Here is a 19,160-nt window from a genome sequence, read left to right on the forward strand (position 1 = left end):
ATGTGGTGTTCTCTCTGATTTAATCAATAGACTTCCACATTGGATTGTAATAATTTTTCCTTCCTTTCAGTGGGCAATTTTAAGTTGACCTGTTCTGTGTATCCTTCTGTAAATTGCCTTAGAAGCTAGTCCCCCTGAGTATTGTCCGTGTTTGCATCATGGTTCAGTGTTTAAAACAAAACGTATTCTTTGTTAAAATGCAACTATCCAACTAAACGACCTGTTTCTGATTCAAATATTAGCTGACTGGAAATTCCAGAGCTTAACTCTCACCCATTTTGTATTTGTGTTTAAAGCGGATGGATTCTGGTTTAACCTAATATAATTGAGCCAAGATGCAATAGGTGATAGATGAGTTTGTGAGCCGATTGTAATGCATGGTACTGTTACTGACCCTACTCCACTGTTGTCCTGGGGCCCCTTGGCCATGTTTTTTATGGATACATCTACTACCTTTCTGTATGGATGACATCCTGCCAGGCCTGACTAGTAATGTCCTTTCAACTTAATAAAATGCTAAATGTCTAAGTGACTGATAATCATTTATGGTTACAGTCTATTGAAAAAAAGTTCAAGAAATTAGGCAATTGTAATCAGCTGTAGTAATTTTCCGTCCATTCTCTCTCTCTCCCTCAAATTTTGACAGTGTTCAATCAATTCCTCTTCTATTCAAATATGTTTTTCCATTGAAAAGAGTTTTATTTTTATTTTATTTTTTTCCTCCTGTCCAAACTTTTTGTCACTAGAAATCTTAAGCTGAGTTTTTCTGATATCAAACCATGATTTATGTTGCGGTTCCCTTGGCTGGCATTCGGCCTGCAAACCAGCCCCCAAAGCATGATCATTGAAATCCAGCAGCTTGTCTTTATTGTACCCCCGTTTTGAGATCTTAGCAGTCAGTTATGGCTAGATCTGTTTGTGGAATTTTTTTTTTGGTTTTGGTTTTTATTTGCTTTTTAAAGTGAAAAACTGTCCCTACTTCTTGTCTCTTTGAATATCTGTCTACTGACATTCTGTTGTCCAGCCGGTAATGTGAGAGCTTTAGAAGCGTCTGGCCTGCATTTCAGTTTCATTACCTTGTCTGAAGTCTGCTGGTGTTGAGGGATATTAGTTGGTTTGCTTTAAAACTGTGGAACCTGATGCTTTGGAAGATTTAGTGTCCTGAGTACTTGTGTGAAGTATGTAGGAGTAGCAAAGTGACATAACTTTGGTTCACTTTGGTTTTCTGCTATTTATTTTTAAAATGTAAATGGGTGGTTGTTTTGATCTGTGTGTGGCTTAGCATGAAGGGGTGCAGCAGACGAGATGCAATGCTTTTAAAAATAAGTGGCCTACGTTTTCAGAAGTGACTCTGCGTTTTGTGGGGACAAGGGGTGCCCCGATGAAACCACCTTTCTAGATGATTTTTCAGAAGCCAAATGCTTAGCTCTTTCTGCCCAACGAAGCCCCTTTTCAAGGACCAAGAACCCACTTAAATAATGTATTTTGTGGAGTACTTTCATTATCAGAGTCTAATGTTTTATTCTTGTAAAGGCTTTCACTAATGTCTTACTGGTTTTCTGTGGTGATTACTGAAAATATTTGATGTATAAAAATATGAGCTGTATAACGATATAAATGATCTGTCTAATTCTGGAGATAATGTAATCTATACCCTAACATGGGCCACACTGTCAGGTTTGGTAATCCTGGTTTTAGACTAGCTCTGTTATGTGAACCTGAGGCAGGTGGTAGAAGACCAAAAATGAAAAGCATTTCTCCCTTGGGCTGTGCTGGGTTAGATGGCACCCCGCTGCTGTCTGGCTGGCTGAAAAATGTTTGCAGAGTTCAACTGGATAAGTGTTAACCGTGGTGCAAAACTTAACTTGAGCTAAAAAGGAAAATGAACTAAAGTCCCAAAGAACTATGATCTTCAGTGTCAGGTGTCGACTTAAATCCCCTTGGAAAATCGTACCATGGGGTGCTTTCGCTTAGACCCCCAGTTATGCAAACATGGACATATGTTTACTCACGTGAGTAGCCCTGTCAAACTGCTCATGTGCATAAAGTTAGAATCATGCATAAGTACTTGAAGGATCAGGCCCTTCAATTTGTTTGGCTTGGATTAATCAAAAGGCTGTGTGGGAATTTTAAAATGCAAACCAAATGCTATCTGCCCCCCCCCCCCGCCCCCTCCAGCTTTCAAAGTGGAACAGTTGGTTCTAGAGAAATGATCAAACTTGTATATTTTAAAAAAAGCCTTTCATGAATACTGTATGGTAAAGAGTATTCTCTTCTGTAAATACAGCAATGTAACAGGAGTGCTGTTTACTCATAAAAAATTTAAAATACAAATGTGTGCCTACTCTCTCAGTGAATCTGGGCCACTATCTCTAAAACCAACACCAAAGACTTGAAGTGTAGCTGTGGCGAAGTGTGCCAGAATTCTGGTTGGGAATCTTTATCAGACCTGAACAATGGTAGCAAAATATACTTTCCTTAGATGATAAGCAGGCAGATAACAGTGTTTTTATTTATCCTTCCCAATTACATTTTGGCAGATTCTGTAGCTGAACTCTAAAGGAAGAGCTCTTTATTTTAGTTAGGCAAAATTTTGTTTGCCAGGATAAGCTCATGAGAAATCTAGGGACCCCCTACCACATATACATACTAATAAGTGAGCATGTGCAATCCAGATAATGTTGCAGTATTTTGCAAGATGTTGTTCATATGGCTGTGATACACTGTACCTCAAAATAGCATCCTGTAACCCCCATATTCATCGTTCAGATATGGTTGTGATATTTCATACAAAGTGTGCCATGAAAGGTCATGATCTGCTGAAACCCATTGTCCTGTCCAAATATGTATGCGTTAGTGTGCATGAAGTTATGAGAGTTTGCTCTGTGGTTGTTACTGAAATATGTGATAAGTTTGAGATTCTCTACTGCTAGGTGATAAACCACTTATAGGAGGGTGTTAAATGGCCCTTAATCAATAGGGGAGTTGTAATCAAGGGGTTTACAACTCAATGACAGTTGGGCAAGCACCACACAATGGGTGATTCAGTTGCACAAGATCGCATCAGGGGGATTGCTCAACCCTGTGACTCAGCAAAGCCCACCAGGACATGTCTGGGCAAGTGTTGTCCAGGCACATGGACTGAGGTTATAAAATAAGGGACAGTGGCATCGTGCCTCGGCCTTTCTCTTCCCCCACCTATGCTGAAAGCAACAAGAATGCTGAGAAGAAAAGACTTCAACTGAGGAGACTGGTCTGGGCTTAAGGGAGAAGCCTGTGTATTAAGAGCTGTAACATCCAGTGGGGTGAGAAAATTGCTTGATCTAGATACTGCCTAGTGTAATAAGGTTTAAGATTTAGACAGTGCACTTACCTTTTCTTTGGTAGCAGCTGTTTCTGACCTTTTGTGCCTACCACTTACCATCACTTAAAATCTCTCTCTGTGTAGTTAATAGACCTGTTTTATATTTTACCTAAAACTGTGTTTTGACTGAAGGGCTTGGGAAATTTGCTCAGGTTACAAAGGCTAATGTGTGTCCCCTCTGCACATGGAGGGCAGGGCGGACTGGGTAATAAACGTACCCTGATCAGGCTTCCGACCAGGGCAAGACGGTACAGCTTTGGGGTGCAAGGCTGGGGGGAATTGGCTGGTGCCTTTGTGTGATTTGTGAGTGGCTCAGGGAGCATTCATGTGATCGCAGCACCTGGAGGGGTTTGCTGCTTGTCATTAGCAAAGCATTGTGAGAGACAGCCCAGGCTGGAAAATGAAGGGGGCACAGTGATACTCAGTTCCAGGTTGTACCCTGGGGATCCCATCACAGTGGCATGGCCACAGCTTAAGGCTAAAAGATTTTTTTTCCCCTTTATGAACTTTTTCTTTTAAATATAACAGTTGTTATTTGTATTACTGAGATTGGAGCCCCATAATGCAAGGTGCTGTACATGCAGAGTAAGAGGCCATCCCTACTCCCAAGAGATTATCATCTAAATAGAAAGAGAAGGATCACTCTGCCCATTTTACACGTGGGGAACTGAGGCACAGAGAGGCTAAGTGACTTGCCCAGTGTCACACAAGAAGTCTGTGGTGGAGCACAAACCTGAATCCAGGTCCCTAGAGTCCTAACCACTGGGCCGTCCTCCTTCTAGCTAGAGGTGATGGAAGTGATGTATGTTACACTGAAGGAGCATCATCCACTTTCACAGTAGTTCTGAACCATTTTCAAAGTCTTAGTCTGACTCAAATTGAAACCCTTCCATCCAGCTAGATATTGGTGGAAACAGAGGCCAGTGACACAAACCAAGTGATGTAAGGTTATTCCGTCTTATCATCTCCGTTACACTCTCAATGTCAGTTTGAAACATGGTTCCAGTATAGGGCTGCGGGTGGGGTCTTCTGTGTCCTGATGCATTTTTTAGTACTTGCACAAGTACTAAAAAATGTGCTATTTATAATATTATGTTAGTTTTGTCCTCTGACCAACTGGTAACGCTCCAGGAGCTCCATTAATGTTAATAGTAGAGCATCTTCTGTAAACCAGAGTACTTTAAACCCCGTTCTCTCCCCAGTCCCAAAAAACGAATCCCAATCATAGGATGCTTCAGGAATGTGTGAATTTAAATCTTGCTTGAAGCTGTCACATCTGGGAAACTTGGCATCTGGATAGTTATAACTAGCCTTAGAAACCATTTAAATAGCAACTGAATAAAGGTCTGTTGTTGAAAAGGAATTTGAAATTCCACAATACATTCCTTCTTCAGAGTGAAAACATCAGTACCAATTTGCTTGCCATTAGTCCTGGAATTACTAGTCCTGGTGCTTTATGTTCACTGCGGCTCAGGATTCAGTGTTGCCTGGAGTCTCTTGGCCAGTAATACTAGTTGTGGTGGTTTGAGTAAAATACTGATCTGAGTACTGAGATCTGAGTACTGATCTATACTGAGACGAAACTTCTAAGAAGCTAGGTTTTCTTATGGCCAATAGTGTGGATAGAGGTTACTATTCTGCCTGGTCTCTGGAGTTTCCTGTCGTGTTCTCAGTCTGGCCCATGTCTGCAATTAGATTGGGCACCAAGGGCGACACCTTTTTGAAGGTTTTCCCGGTAGCCGGGGAATGTTTGAACCACATAGAGTTTCTTGATCTATCGGTGAGAGGCATGATATCTCTGTGGCAAGGAGCTCTTCCAGGTCTGCATTTCCAGGGCGGGTCCTGTGGATTCCACTGTACTTGGGGAGTAGCTCTGCTTAAAATCCTAGTGGTAAAGCAATATGGGGCAGAAATTATTTCCACCGTACTGCCGCCCACTCTATCCCCTATCGTGTGCTGTTGCTGTCAGATGTAAAGAGATCCATTGTACTTCCCTAAAAACTGGCGGCGTTCTAAAGTTACAGAGTAGCTTTTTGGCAGAGGTGATACAGGCGCTGACAAAGACCAAGGTGAAAATGGTCAACTCTTCCATCCATTTATCAAAGCATTCACAATTTCCACTGGGAAGAGAAGCAATAACCGGGGTACAGCTGGAGCTGGGCTGCAGACATTTTTTATCATGGACATTCTCCTGAAAAGTTTTGTTCTCTTGTGCGATTTCACACAAGCCTCCATAGCTGAGCTCTGTTCAAGCTGGCAGATCTTCGACTATTAGAAGTGTTTGCACATTGAATCTAAAAGCTGTCTTCATTCTACAAATGTGCTGATTGTTACTTAAGGCACCTCAAAGACTGCCTCACTATTTTTTTTTGTTACAGTACTTATTTTAGAAGTTTTTAAGAGGTTTACAAGTCTTTGCGATGTAGATATCAGACACAATGCAATAATATTTCAACAGTGGGCTTTCATTTAGTGACCTGTTACCATGTTAGAATGAGCATCTTTACCCTCCCCTGACATGTTGGAAAACTGCCTCATTTTTACTGGGGTGGTGGGAGGGAGGAAGCATTATTCTTGCACAGAAATTAAGTGACTCTAATCAGAAGTGCACATTCAAAACACTAGGTGCACTGATTAGGGTCAGGTTTCGGAGTAGCGGCCCTGTTAGTCTGTATTCGCAAAAAGAACAGGAGGACTTGTGGCACCTTAGAGACTAACACATTTATTCGAGCATAAGCTTTCATGGGTTACAGCCCACTGCATCGGATGCATGGAATGGAACATACACTATGAAGATATATATACACACATACAGAGAACATGAAAAGGTGGGAGTTGCCATACCAACTCTAAGAGGCTAATTAATTAAGATGAACAATCAATTGAGATAACCCACCACCTTCTGTAGTGATAATCAAGATGGCCCATTTCAGAGAGTTGACAAGAAGGTGTGAGGATACTTAACATGGGGAAGGAGATTCAGTTTGTGTAATGAAGTGGGCTGTAACCTACAAAAGCTTATGGTCAAATAAATTTGTTAGTCTCTAAGGTGCCACAAGTCCTCCTGTTCTTTTTGTGAATACAGACTAACAGGGCCACTACTCTGAAAACCTGACCCTAATCAGTGCACCTAGTGTTTTGAATGCCCCCTAGTGGTGGTACTTATTATAGTACTACTTAGGAAAGGAAATACCTTTTGGACCATACTGCCCAGAATCTCTAACCGGAAGTTGGGTGTTTCAGTGTTTGAAGATGCGAAAGATTATGTCATGATTTAATAATGATACATTTTTAAAAACTGTTTTTTAAATTCAGTTATACCTTCATTTAAAACTTATCTAACAGTGTTGCTAGCCCAAACACCATGACATTGTCTAAGTGCAGGAGAACCTTGACATGAAATTGAATATAAACAGAAAATGAAAGTGACCAATCTAAATACACTGTGCCTAAGTGAAGTGCAAAAATAAATAGAATAGGTGGTGAAATCTGAATTACGTTTCTAAAAATCTTTTTAGTTCAGAAAATCTACTCTGAAGTGTTAATATAAGTCAGGAATTTAAAAAGAGGGGAGGGACCTACAAACAATTTGAACTGACCCTTTTTGAAAACACAGATGCTAAAAATGTGATGCCTCAAACTCGACAAGTTTATTCTTTGAACGTTTTGTCACTTTCTTTCCTCTTTCTACATGAACAACAGTCTTACTCTTGTTAGCGAGAAATTGGCATATGGATCAATGGCAAAACTGGGCCCCGATCCTGAAAAGCTTTGAGCATGTGCTTTGCTTTTCACACATTGAGTCGTCTCGTTTATTTCAACTTGTGCATGATTTCAACAACTTCGCTGGGTCAGGGCCTTAAAGATTTGTATCTAAATTCTAATGCAAAAACTTAAAAAATAAATAAATAAAATAAAAAAAATCCTTGACTCTTAAAAATATACTTTGCATCGTTTCTCTATTAAGGGCTGGCTTTCAAGCATGCACAAATTATCTCTTTTTCTTTGTTCTCTTGAGCGCACAATGTCTGTAACTCCTTCCTGGCGAAGGAGGCGTTTTATTACCGTCTGAGCTAATGCTCAGTTGAATTCCAGTGTACTCCTTCTCCCGGCTGGTTGCCCCTCTGATTGTTCTGTTGTCAGAAGGCGTGTGCCTCTGAGAGACTTATCTGATTCTTACCAAAGGGCTCGTGAGCGTCTCAGATACTGACCCCTGAATGCAAACAACTTTTCAAGCCTTTTGCCTGGGGCATGGCCTCCAACTGGGATACCAGAGGTTTAGTGCAGTCGGGTGTATGCCAGTGCCTTTTCTTTCCATGTCACCTGGACTGTGCCGCACCTGTCCAGGGGTGAGCAGGAAGGGCTGGAGGATTTGTAGGAGTCAGAGGGAAAGAAGGGGAGTCAAACAGCTGCTCGTGTCAGCGCTAGGATAAGTGTAAGGAGATTAATAGTTATTTAAAGAGCAGATGGGGACGTGGCATTCAGCTATGGAATGTGAATATATAAATGTAATGGAATGGATAGTCCACTGTTAACATTTAGACAGATGGCCCCTGGATTGAATGGAATGACGAGGATCCGTCGATTCCCTTAAGGAGTTCTTAAACTTTAATGGGATATTTAGCTCTTTAATTGACATCTTGCCAGCATCTTCAGCATCTGCACTCCATCCAGTATAGTTGTTCCGTCTGTTTTGGGTGCTTCTCTTCCTCATTACCTGCTAGGCAGCCTGGAATTATTATGAATAGTTTGACTAAAAGGCTAGTTTCTCCCCCCCCACCCTTCCATTTGACGAGCTGCTCCAACAGACCCTTTTCATAAGAGCGTTCCTTCTGTCTCTTCTGCTCATTAGGAAGTGCCTCAGATGCTAATCTCCAGGAGACGTGAAGGGAAGGAGTCTACTTTTTCGAGCTCTAGGGGCCTTTACAGTTTCTTTGAAAAACACATATCAAAGTTAGATTAAATGGGGCTGGGTTTTCAAAAGAGTCTAAAGTAGGTAGGAGTCCAACTCCCATTGAAATTCAAGAATGGTTAGGTGCCTGGAAAAATTCTGGCCTGAATTGCTGTCTACTTACTACCAGTGCGGTACTTGACACTTATATAGTGCTGCGTGTGTTCAAAATTCAGCACAAACATTGACATAGACTGAATCGCACAATCACCCTGTAATGTAGGCAGTGTAAACTTTATTCCTATTTTACAGATGGGAAAACTGAGGCAGCGAGCCTACATGGCTAGCCCAAGGCTATACAGGAGGTCCTTGGTTCACCCAGGATTATTACTTAGAACATAATTATTGTTTGTAGTAGAGTAGTGCCTGGAGGCCCAACCACAAGGGAGGCCCCGTTATGCTAGGCAGCACTGAACATCTAGTGAAGGATGCTAGACCATGCTGGCTCCCAACCCTGTGTGTTCGGTTCTCCAGACCATGCTTTACCAACCCCTTCTCCTCCATACCTCAGCCTGCTGATCACCCTTGGGAGCCTGAAAGAATACGTCATCCTTACATAAGGGCCCTCAGAGTAACCAAGGCTGTCGGCCCAACTTGGGAGTGTAACTAAAACCTGCTGTAACGTATCAGTAGAGTCAAGCCGCCTTGCAGATGAATCTGCTGAGTGCCACTTGGTGCCTTTTTGTTTTCATTACCATATTCTGCTCTTGGGGAATGGCTGAGTGCCCAAGAGGTTGGGGATTCTATCTAGCAGAATACACTTGAAATAGAACCAAAGCCTTGCAAATGTTGGATGCTTCCGTGTAGCAAATGAGTTGTGAAATGTTTTTCTGTATGGTTGTAACGTCCAGGGATGCCACCCTGCGAACCCTGACAAAGAGCTTAGAACCAGTGAAGAATAGACTTCCCCCAGTGAATCCATGCCAGATCTCCTTGCAGCCCGCCGCCTACTGGGATGGGAGTGCTGTGTGGATACCCCTCATCAATGAAGCTTTTAATTATGCACCTTGCTATCTAAAATCAGTGCTTTGACTTAAGGGGCTTCCCCGCTTGGTGCATAATTTATGGTTGTCCTGGAACTGCCTCTACGAGGAAGAGGGTGGGGAGCGATTAGCCTAAATGCAAGGCGGGAGAGGTGGGTTTGGAAAGAGACTCTGCCTCTTGCTCCCTTTGTCCCGGGGGAGGGGGGGGGAGATGAGTGCATTGTGGGAAAACAAGGCATGTGAGCGCATGAGGAAAAATTGCTTCTGCCCCCTGTCTCCTCCACTGCCACCTACTGACTGATTGTAGAACTGCCTGGGCTTTCACTGTTGTCGTCCCGTCCCCCCCCAAATGTTGTGATCCCCGGGGAGCTTTGGATAGGCAGGAAAAGTCCCTCTGATTGTGCCACATACAGACCCTCGGGGGGCTCCCCACCTTTTGTCGTCTTGTCACCTCTCACTGCTGTAGCTGTTCTCTTCCCAGACCACTGATCTCCAACCTTCCTGCTTGTCCTTCCTAGAATCATAGAATCTCAGGGTGGGAAGGGACCTCAGGAGGTCATCTAGTCCCACCCCCTGCTCAAAGCAGGACCAATCCCCAACTAAATCATCCCAGCCAGGGCTCTGTCAAGCCTGACCTTAAAAACCTCTAAGGAAGGAGATTCCACCACCTCCCTAGGGAACCCATTCCAGTGCTTCACCACCCTCCTAGTGAAAAAGTTTTTCCTAATATCCAACCTAAACCTCCCCCACTGCAACTTAAGACCATTACTCCTTGTTCTGTTATCTGCCACTACTGAGAACAGTCTAGATCCATCCTCTGTGGAACCCCCTTTCAGATAATTGAAAGCAGCTATCAAATCCCCTCTCATTCTTCTCTTCTGCAGACTAAAGAATCCCAGTTCCCTCAGCCTCTCCTCATAAGTCATGTGCTCCAGACCCCTGATCATTTTTGTTGCCCTCCGCTGGACTCTTTCCAATTTTTCCACATCCTTCTTGTAGAGTGGGGCCCAAAACTGGACACAGTACTCCAGATGAGGCCTCACCAATGTCGAATAGAGGGGAATGATCACGTCCCTCTTTCTGCTGGCAATGCCCCTACTTATACAGCCCAAAATGCCGTTAGCCTTCTTGGGAGCAAGGGCAGACTGTTGACTCATATCCAGCTTCTCATCCACCGTAACCCCTAGGTCCTTTTTCTGCAGAACTGCTGCCTAGCCACTTGGTCCTTAGTCTGTAGCAGTGCATGGGATTCTTCTGTCCTAAGTGCAGGACTCTGCACTTGTCCTTGTCCTTCCTGGTCAGGCCATGTCTAATTTCCAACTGGAAGCTCTTCAGGGCAGGAACTTGCTGGTGTTGTCTGCCTGTTTAAATATCAGGCACTATACAAATACAGCTGCTCGCCCCTTCCTGTGCATTGCTGTTCCTTGGAATGAAAGGAAACTTGTATCCAGCAAGCCAAAGGCTAATGCTCGGCGAGACACCTGCAGTAATTCCTTTCTGGCCTTCCCTGTCTGGTCAGTGGGCGATGCCTGTGACTAGCCATGGTGGGAATGAGAGAGACAATGCAAACGTCTCAAGGGCCACGCACTGTAGCCCGTTCACACTGAGTAGCTCCTTAATTGGTGACGCTCCACTGATTTCAATGGGATTACTCACTGAGCGAATGAATAAGGGTGGCCACTAAATTAGGGAGTGGGAAGGTCTAGGGCTCAGAGTACAGGATTATTAGGGGTTAAGAGATCCATAGATTTTTATTTTTTTTTAAGGTCAGAAGGGACCATTAGATCCTGTAGCCTGTCTGCCTATATAACACAGGCCCTTAAATTTCACCTAGTTGCCCCGTATTGAGCCCAGTAACTTGGGTTGGACTAAAGCATCTCCTCCACAAAGCCATCCAGTCTTGATTTGAAGCATTAAAAGAGGGAGTCTCCACCACTTCCTGTGGTTGTTTTTTCCTATGGTTAATCCCTCTCATTGTTAAACCTATTAGCTGTAGGGTCTCTTCCCAGGCTGGCTGTTGATATACCGTGTGACCAGGAGCAAGTCTCTTCTTGCTGCCTCAGTGTCCCCCTCTGTTAAATGGGCTAGCGCTTCGCAGGGTGGTGTTGGACATAACTAGCAGATGTTTGCAAAGTGCTCTCAGCTCCTTCGATGAAAAGTGCTAATGAAATGCTAGTATGTTAATGCAATTTCTAGCCTGCAAAGGCAGCCTGACCTGCGTCTCCTGTTTGTAAGTGTATGCTAACGCTGATAATATTCTCTCTCTGCAGCCGCAGTACACAAACCTGGGGCTCCTAAATAGTATGGACCAGCAGATTCAAAATGGCTCCTCCTCCACCAGCCCCTACAACACGGAGCACGCTCAGAACAGCGTCACGGCACCCTCGCCCTACGCCCAGCCCAGCTCCACTTTCGACGCCCTCTCGCCCTCCCCTGCCATCCCCTCGAACACAGACTACCCGGGACCTCACAGCTTCGACGTGTCATTTCAACAGTCCAGCACCGCCAAGTCAGCAACATGGACGGTAAGGCTGCAGAGAGGGACGCCCTCCTTGACTTGGGCCTAGAAGCCACTGGACGGGCTAGTAAAAAGCTATGGGACTGCAATAAGGAGATAGGAGTGACTCATGTCCAGTGTGTAATTTTCCACTCCCCTCCTCCCAAGATCTTAATCTGGGCCATGTCCATTAGGGATAAAAGTCCCAGAGATTCCATGAAAACCCAAGGGGTATGAAGTGCACCCAAGGTGCACAAAATGTGTTCCCTAAGTCTCCAGTTCAGAGAATAAGAGGCCTGGGCACTGAACACTGGTTGACATTCAGAACAGCAATCCAGTCCCGCAGATTGAAAATAAGGATTTTAGCACAGGAAGAAGAAGGGGTTTAAATCTCTACTCGGCTTCCTCAGTCAAGATGTTACAATCCGATTTAGTGCGCTAAGCGTGGTGTTGAATGAACAGTGATGCCATGAGTGCTGATTTGCAAACGATACTCTCCTTTCTGACTCTGGGTGTGGATCTTTCTTTCTTTCTTATCCTACACTCATCTTCCAGGCAGGGATTGATTGCCAATGTTGCCAATTCTCATTATTTTTGATGCATGTGGTGGTGGGTTGTTTTTTTAAAGCCCCAGCTCTTGGAATCATGTGATCATGCAAGATTTCCCCCCCCCACCCCCCAAAGAGGGTTACACACTTACATATCTTTTAAGCTAATTTCATGAATATTGAGGGTCTAACTAATGATTTTTGAATTCTTGGGATTGGCGGTACTGGATCACTAGGGAAGTTCTGTGCCTGCAAAGAATCATATCTTTGTATTTAAATGTTTTTATGCAAGAGAGGCCATTGGACCATTTGGAGAGGAGACCTTTGCTTTCTTTGTGTCCAATTATATTTTTAATTTGTAACTTAAGCTTTGAATCCTATATTACCCTTCTGGAAGAAAATGAATCTCTCTCATATATTCACATATTTAGATGTATTCTTTCAGGCTAATGATTTTAAACCTAGGCATCCAAGTTTAAAAGATTCACTGTTTTCTCTCTTTCACCTTAAACCTTTTTTGTGGTTGGTTTTTAACCCTTGTCAAGATCACCTTATATGTACACTCCCCATCTTTAAAACTCAAGCTAACTGGATAAATGTTAAGATTCATTTTTTGGTCCCATAAAATAACCTTTAAATCTAAGACCAGTAAAAATGTACATTGGGTTTTTTTGGAATTGTAACAGGTTACAATTTTAAAATCAAGTTAGAAGTTCTCCCACAGTGCTTGCAACTAAAACACACTGGCCAGCATTCTGCTGTTGCATGAGAGTTTAAAAAATTACATTGAGCAGTTTATTTTCATTGTCCAAATAAAAAGAAATTAAGGTGATGTGGGGACGGGGAGAGGGTGGAAATTGACATATAATGGACAGGAAATTATTGCGTATCTTGAACGTTTTCTGTTTGCCAACATCACTTCAGAGAGTGTCCAGTCTTCTTAAGGAAATCGAACTGATTTTGAAAGACAAACGTAATAGTGTTCTTTCAAAAACCAAATTGTTGTTGTGTGCCTACAATGAAAGGGAGGCCGTAAAGAAAACCAAAGATCTCCTCCTCACCTGTTAGTAATCATTCCTTAGACAGTCGTAATTCAAATACATATGAAAGTCTGGATTTCTCTCTTCATACTGTGTAATTTTATTTTTTCATCTTAAGGAAATTGTGTTGGTCAATTTTACTTTCCATTTCTCCAGCACAGTGCCCCTGTTGCATTTTGGGTTGTGTTCACCATTTGGGGTGGGGATGGATATATATTATGTATTTTTTAAAGACATTTTTCACTACATATGGTACAGGGTTTTGTAAGACAAAAATTCGGCACCAAAACATTTGACCCTCTCCCCTTAGTTGTCTTTGGAAAGTGCTTTCATGCGATGGATCTGCAATGCATTTAGTGCCCCGAATGCAGCAAAGCACACGAGGTATCCCATGGATATCAAGGGAGCTTCTTGTGAGCTCAAAGTCAAGCACATGTTTTCAGTCCTTTGCTAGATCACATGCTCTGTATCTGTATATCTAAATGTGGTAGTAGCTGATAAATGCTGGTTTCAGTTCTGGTGCAGGGGGGCGTGCAGGGGAAATTTGAATTACTTGCTGGTGAAAAGTGAACAGGCCTGTAGACCAAATTCCTTTCTCCACACAACAGCATGGGGAGATGTCGCGCTGGCTTGCCCCACCAGTACACTTCAGTGCTGCCCTGGAGGGGGCTGTGTGAGAGATGAAAAGGTAACTCGGATCTAAACATTAGATCACCCTAGCGACATCACTCAGGGCTGTGAAAAACTGTCCTCTGTGCAACGTAGCTAAGTCAACCTGAGCCTCAGCGTAGACACGACTAGGCTGATGTAAGAATCTTTCCATCGACCCAGCTACCGCCTCTAGGAGGGGTGGATTAATTCAATCAGTGGGAAAAACCTTCTGTCAATGTAGGTAGCATCTGCCCTCGAGCGACACAGCTGCAGCCCATAGTGTAGACTCTTTGTACATACGGGAACCACAGCCGCAGCACCGTAGCTGTGCGGGCTGGCTGTCGTGTGGACATACCCAGTTTTCCTGGCCCACTCAGCTTTGGCCTTTCTGCCAGGTAATGCCGATGAAATTAGTGCTAGTTGGTGGTGAGGTTTTTTCCCTTTTCTTTTTTTGCTTTTTAATGTCCACTGGGGACTGGCCTAAAACCAATACATCTATTAAGCACTTGAGCAGTTATTTCCATCTTTAGAGCTCTGCCCTGTTGCTAATTAATCCACCAACTCGTTTCACATGGGCCTTGGAATGGGTGGTAATAGGCATCTGGCTGCTTTCCTGCTGGGGTGGGCGGGAGAGGATTGAAAGCTGTCTTCCTTGCTACTGCTTTTAGAAATAAGAATACACTCAAACATTGAGGAGAGAGGGTGGAGGATTGCCCCATCCTCTTGACAAATTCAACGGGTATTAAAGTCTTGTTGGACTCTTTGTTGAGTAACTAATTCCCCCCCCCCCCCATGTGACTTCATGTGCTTTGATTAATGTCTGTCCTCTCCTTTCTCTCTAATGACAGCTTAGGAATTTACCTGACTGGAAGAGTTTTTTGCAGTACAATGACCTATTAAAAGCTTAATTATGAGAAGGCCCCACCCTTCTTAAGAGCCCCAGAGTTTAAAGCCCTGTTTCTGGCTTTCTCTTGCTGTTCCCAAGGGCAACAACATTAAGAAAGGAAGCCAGGTTACTGTATCATGCTCTTTCCCCTGCTTGGGAGTGGCTTAGCAGGGCTGACCCACCTTGCCCTATTGGGAACCAGTGTCTGTTGCCAGTGGATCTTCTTGTCCTGGCTGACAGAGCGCATCAAGGAACGGCCTCCTCTGAGGTTGTTCATGGCTGAGTCACGCTAGGCTTAGCTCATAGCTCTTGAAGGCTGCCAATTAATTTCCCACATAGGAGTGGCTTTGTGAGGTATGGACATTTTGCCACTAGGCATTGGCCTGAGACCACCAATTTATTTTTCCTGGGCCAGTGAACACCTATCAGATGGTAACTAACATTTTGTCACTGTTGATCCAGCTGGACTGGAAGCAGTGACCTAGAAATGAAAGATGCAAAGGACGGTGGATACGGTAACAGGAGGGTTGACTTGCACTTCAGGTTCTGTGGTGGGTTTTTGATCAAAAGTTGACCAGAAATCCCCAAGAGGAGCAGAAGTCACTGTTGGGTGAAACTTTGTTTTATTTCATATGTGTTATAAGCAATGAGTCTTTCGAATTTTCTCTCTGCATTCTCTAATGACCTTGTGGTAGGTATTCCAGTAAAACACATTGTCTAATCAAGTTAGTTTTTCCATTTGTACACAGCGTTAAATTAATTAAATTAACTACAGATTAAGACTGGATTGTGGAGGACTTCAGAAGAGTCTCTCTGAGCTTTGAATTCCTTGAGAACACAAGAATAAGGTCAAGCAAATCTATTTTTTTAAAGGACAAAAATTAAAATCCTGTGAAGTTTTTTTTTTAAACAGTGATATCGAACCCAGAGCTAAGTTAAATAAAAATCAGCAAAAGTCAAGCTATAAAAAAGGAACTGTCTTATTTTTATTTTGTAATGAGAAGTCAAGGGTGTATCATTAAGCTTGAGAGAGAGCCCTTACAATTAAGGTGAAGTCTATGCCATATGACATGTCATTCATTGTGGGATACTTGCACTCAGTGAATTCCCATATACCAGGGCTCATAATGTCTCCTCCCATTTTTTGAAGCAGAAGAAAACAAGACATTTCAAAAGTGTTACACCTGGGATTGTTTTCTGCACAAGGAAGAGTCTCATGCATCTGACCCCACCCACTCGGATAAAAAACACACAGACTTTTCCTGTGAAAGATGTGGCAATCAGCTGTCACTACTAGAACCAGTTGCATGTAGAAAAGACTGATTGCAGTAGGAAAATAAAAATCTAAGCAAGAGATCAGGGTGAACTAAAGTTAACAGTATGGCCAAACTCGAACGATCAAAAATCACAAGTCAGACCATTTTAAATTATGAGATTGGTTTAATAAATCCTGAGATGTTTTGGGTTGTTCGTTTTATTTCCCCTTGGATTTCAAGTCTTGCAGGTAAACGTGCTTCACGTTTTCATGCTATTTTCTGTAACCATGAGGGCTAGACATTTTCTTCCTGCCCTTCTTTTTAAAGAAAGCTGAGATTTTCATGAAGCCTTTTGATTCTCGAAGCTGTGGCTTCAAGAGAAACACCTACTATTGCAAGACTCATGGGAAAACCACAAGTGTGGCGACACAGAGTTAATTAAATTTCCCTCCAGTAGATTGGGTTTAGCAGAGATTTGTCCTTGCAACATTTTGTTACAGAATACACAACTCTGTGAACTTTGACTCTCAAGTTTGGGGCAGGATTGCAAGCTGCTGTTGTGTGCTCATTAACTGTGCCTACAGATCTGCTCGCTGCACATGCAGGTGATCATGTATGCATATAAATAACTATTTGCTAGTGCCGTTACTCATCTTGTTTGTGCACAATCACAGTAACTGCATCCAGTTTTAAAAAGCAGTCTTTGAGGGATCTGTTTGAAGCACAAAATGCAATAGCTATTCCAATCCTCATGGAAAAAATGGGCCTGCAATATTAAGGTGGCTTCTTTAACTGGACCAATGCTTTCTTTATTTTAAATAAATCACTGTCCATCCCTTGCTAATCAGGGTTCTGCACAGCACATTAAAAATAGTAAATCCAATTTTATGCAACCCCCTCCCCCATATGTCAACAGTATGGTAAAGTAGCGAGAGTCCGGAATGCTAGCCAGCTAAATGGTCAACATGCGCTTGGACAGCCTTCCTTTAGCTCTTGCTGTAACAGCTACAGTAGGGAGAGAACTGCTCTTCAACATTCAAACAGAGCAAAACAAACCAGGGGAGCCATGCCCCATGATGCATGAGCTTTCAGGCCATGGGAGAACATTGAAACAGGCCTTCGTTGGCAAGGTTTTCTAACATAAGCAAAAACCAAACAGGCACTGATAGGGAATGGGTGTCAATGGTAGTGATTACTCCTGTAAATGGAGGTCCCACAAACCTGCTTTCTAGATGGGAGCACTTCAGAAGCGTGTTTACATTTTTTTTCCTTGGGGGCATGTTTGAGCCTGGCAGTAAGGCTGTAGGCAGTTTGTCCTGTCTCTTTTTGAAGGGCTGATTTTTGCCAAGAAAGACAGGAAACCCTCCGTGTAATTTTCTGAAGGAGGTGCCTCCTCACAGTAAGGAAACGTTTTTGTACTAGCTAATCTGGAAAGAACTAGTTCACCCGTAGAAAACAGTTCAGGAGGGGCCTGAGAACCTGTTTTTGGATTTTGCACCATAATGAGACCTGAACACATCCAGTTTCTTATTCAGAATAATAAAAAAAAATAGTAACCAGGGCCTCGTTCCCAGGGACATTCTGGATTGATTAGTCGTATCTTTCCATGTGGCTGTCTGTGGTTTTCAGAAACTTGCCTAATTTAGGTTTCTGGGTTTTTTACTTTCTCTTTCTCTATATATATTTGTTTTGTCTTCCATCTTTCAAATACTCCAAGGATAGTGTGGTCACACAATTTGAACAATTACTGTTAATATTTGTATTATGGTAGTGCCTCCCCTGAGAGCAGGGCCCCATTGCATTAAGCAGCTGCCCAAGGGACACTCCCTCCCCTGAGGATCTTCCAATCTGATAGACAAGATAGTGACTTGGCTACGGTCACACATGCTGGGTGCTGTTAGAGCTGGGTATAGAACTTGGGTCTGTTGAGTCACTGCCCACCAGCTAACAAATAAAGTGCTCAGCACCAAGAACACTTTGGTTGCTAAACAAAATACAGAGCTTAGACAGGTCCTTCCCCAGAAGGTTCACAGTCTCAGGTTGTGCAGTGCGTCTCGGTGGAGCACCATTGACTTAACTATGGACCACCAGTGCGCTGCGCTGCCCTTCCCGTTCCAACATTGCTAAAAAGCAAGTTCCAGAGGGGGCTACATTGGCAGGAGGGGGTATCTCTTGCACAACGATCCACAGAATGAAAAAGCTGAGCCACCATTTGGCGGAAGTGAAATTCTTTGCTTTCTTCTGTCTTTAGTTTATCAAACTGAGTCAGCAAAAGACTCATTCTCTGCCAGCTTTAATAAAAAAAACTAAAGCTTTTTGGTTCTTAATAAGAATTCTCTGTGTCTGGGGCCGAAAGAAAAAGTGTCAATTAAAAATAATTGTCACCAATGCAACCCGAAAAGCCCCACCTTTCATGAGAAAAGAATAAAAAGAATCATAAGCCTGGATTAGGTTCTTGTGCTATATTTATAATATACATATAGTTAAAAAAATCACCGTGTGAAAAGAAACACATGATTCAAACCTACCATTGCGCCTCCAGCGTTATTGCCAGAGGAATTAACTTTACAAGGACCAGGCACAACCTGGAAAGGGGCCATCTTTCAAATCAAATCCGTGTGGGGCTTGTGGTTTCTGGGCGCTAGGTGAAGTAAGGGTTAAAAACATTGACAGAGAAGAACGTTGGCTGGATAGTGGTTGGGTGGGCATCTGAAAAGTAGTGAGAGCAGGGGAAATAGTAGCCCCCTCCTCCCCTTTTATTCCTTCTGTTGTTCACTCTTGGTTAAAACTTGGCATACGAATAACAATACTTAGCACTTATGTAGTGCTTGAAATCTTCAAAGTGCTGTGCAAACATCACAGCACTAATCCTCGCAACACCCCTGCCTGGTGGGCAAATCAGGCTTATAATCCCTGTTTTAGAGAGGGTGCGAGTGAGAAGCAGATGAGCCAGATTTTCCCAATGTAGCCACTGAATTTTGATG

General features: G+C 43.1%; 1 protein-coding gene across 10 annotated transcripts in view; it reads left to right on the forward strand.

Moving 5' to 3' along the window:
- The window catches only part of TP63 (tumor protein p63), a 202,791-nt gene that overhangs the window by 128,401 nt on the left and 55,230 nt on the right, over nt 1-19,160 (forward strand). For all 10 annotated transcript variants that reach the window (XM_045031032.1, XM_045031034.1, XM_045031035.1 and 7 more), the window contains one exon: nt 11,569-11,823. In XM_045031032.1, the coding sequence (XP_044886967.1) occupies nt 11,569-11,823 (255 nt within the window). The remainder of the gene's footprint in view (nt 1-11,568; nt 11,824-19,160) is intronic.

The sequence above is a fragment of the Mauremys mutica genome, chromosome 9 (assembly GCF_020497125.1).
Source record: "Mauremys mutica isolate MM-2020 ecotype Southern chromosome 9, ASM2049712v1, whole genome shotgun sequence".
NCBI lineage: Eukaryota > Metazoa > Chordata > Testudines > Geoemydidae > Mauremys > Mauremys mutica.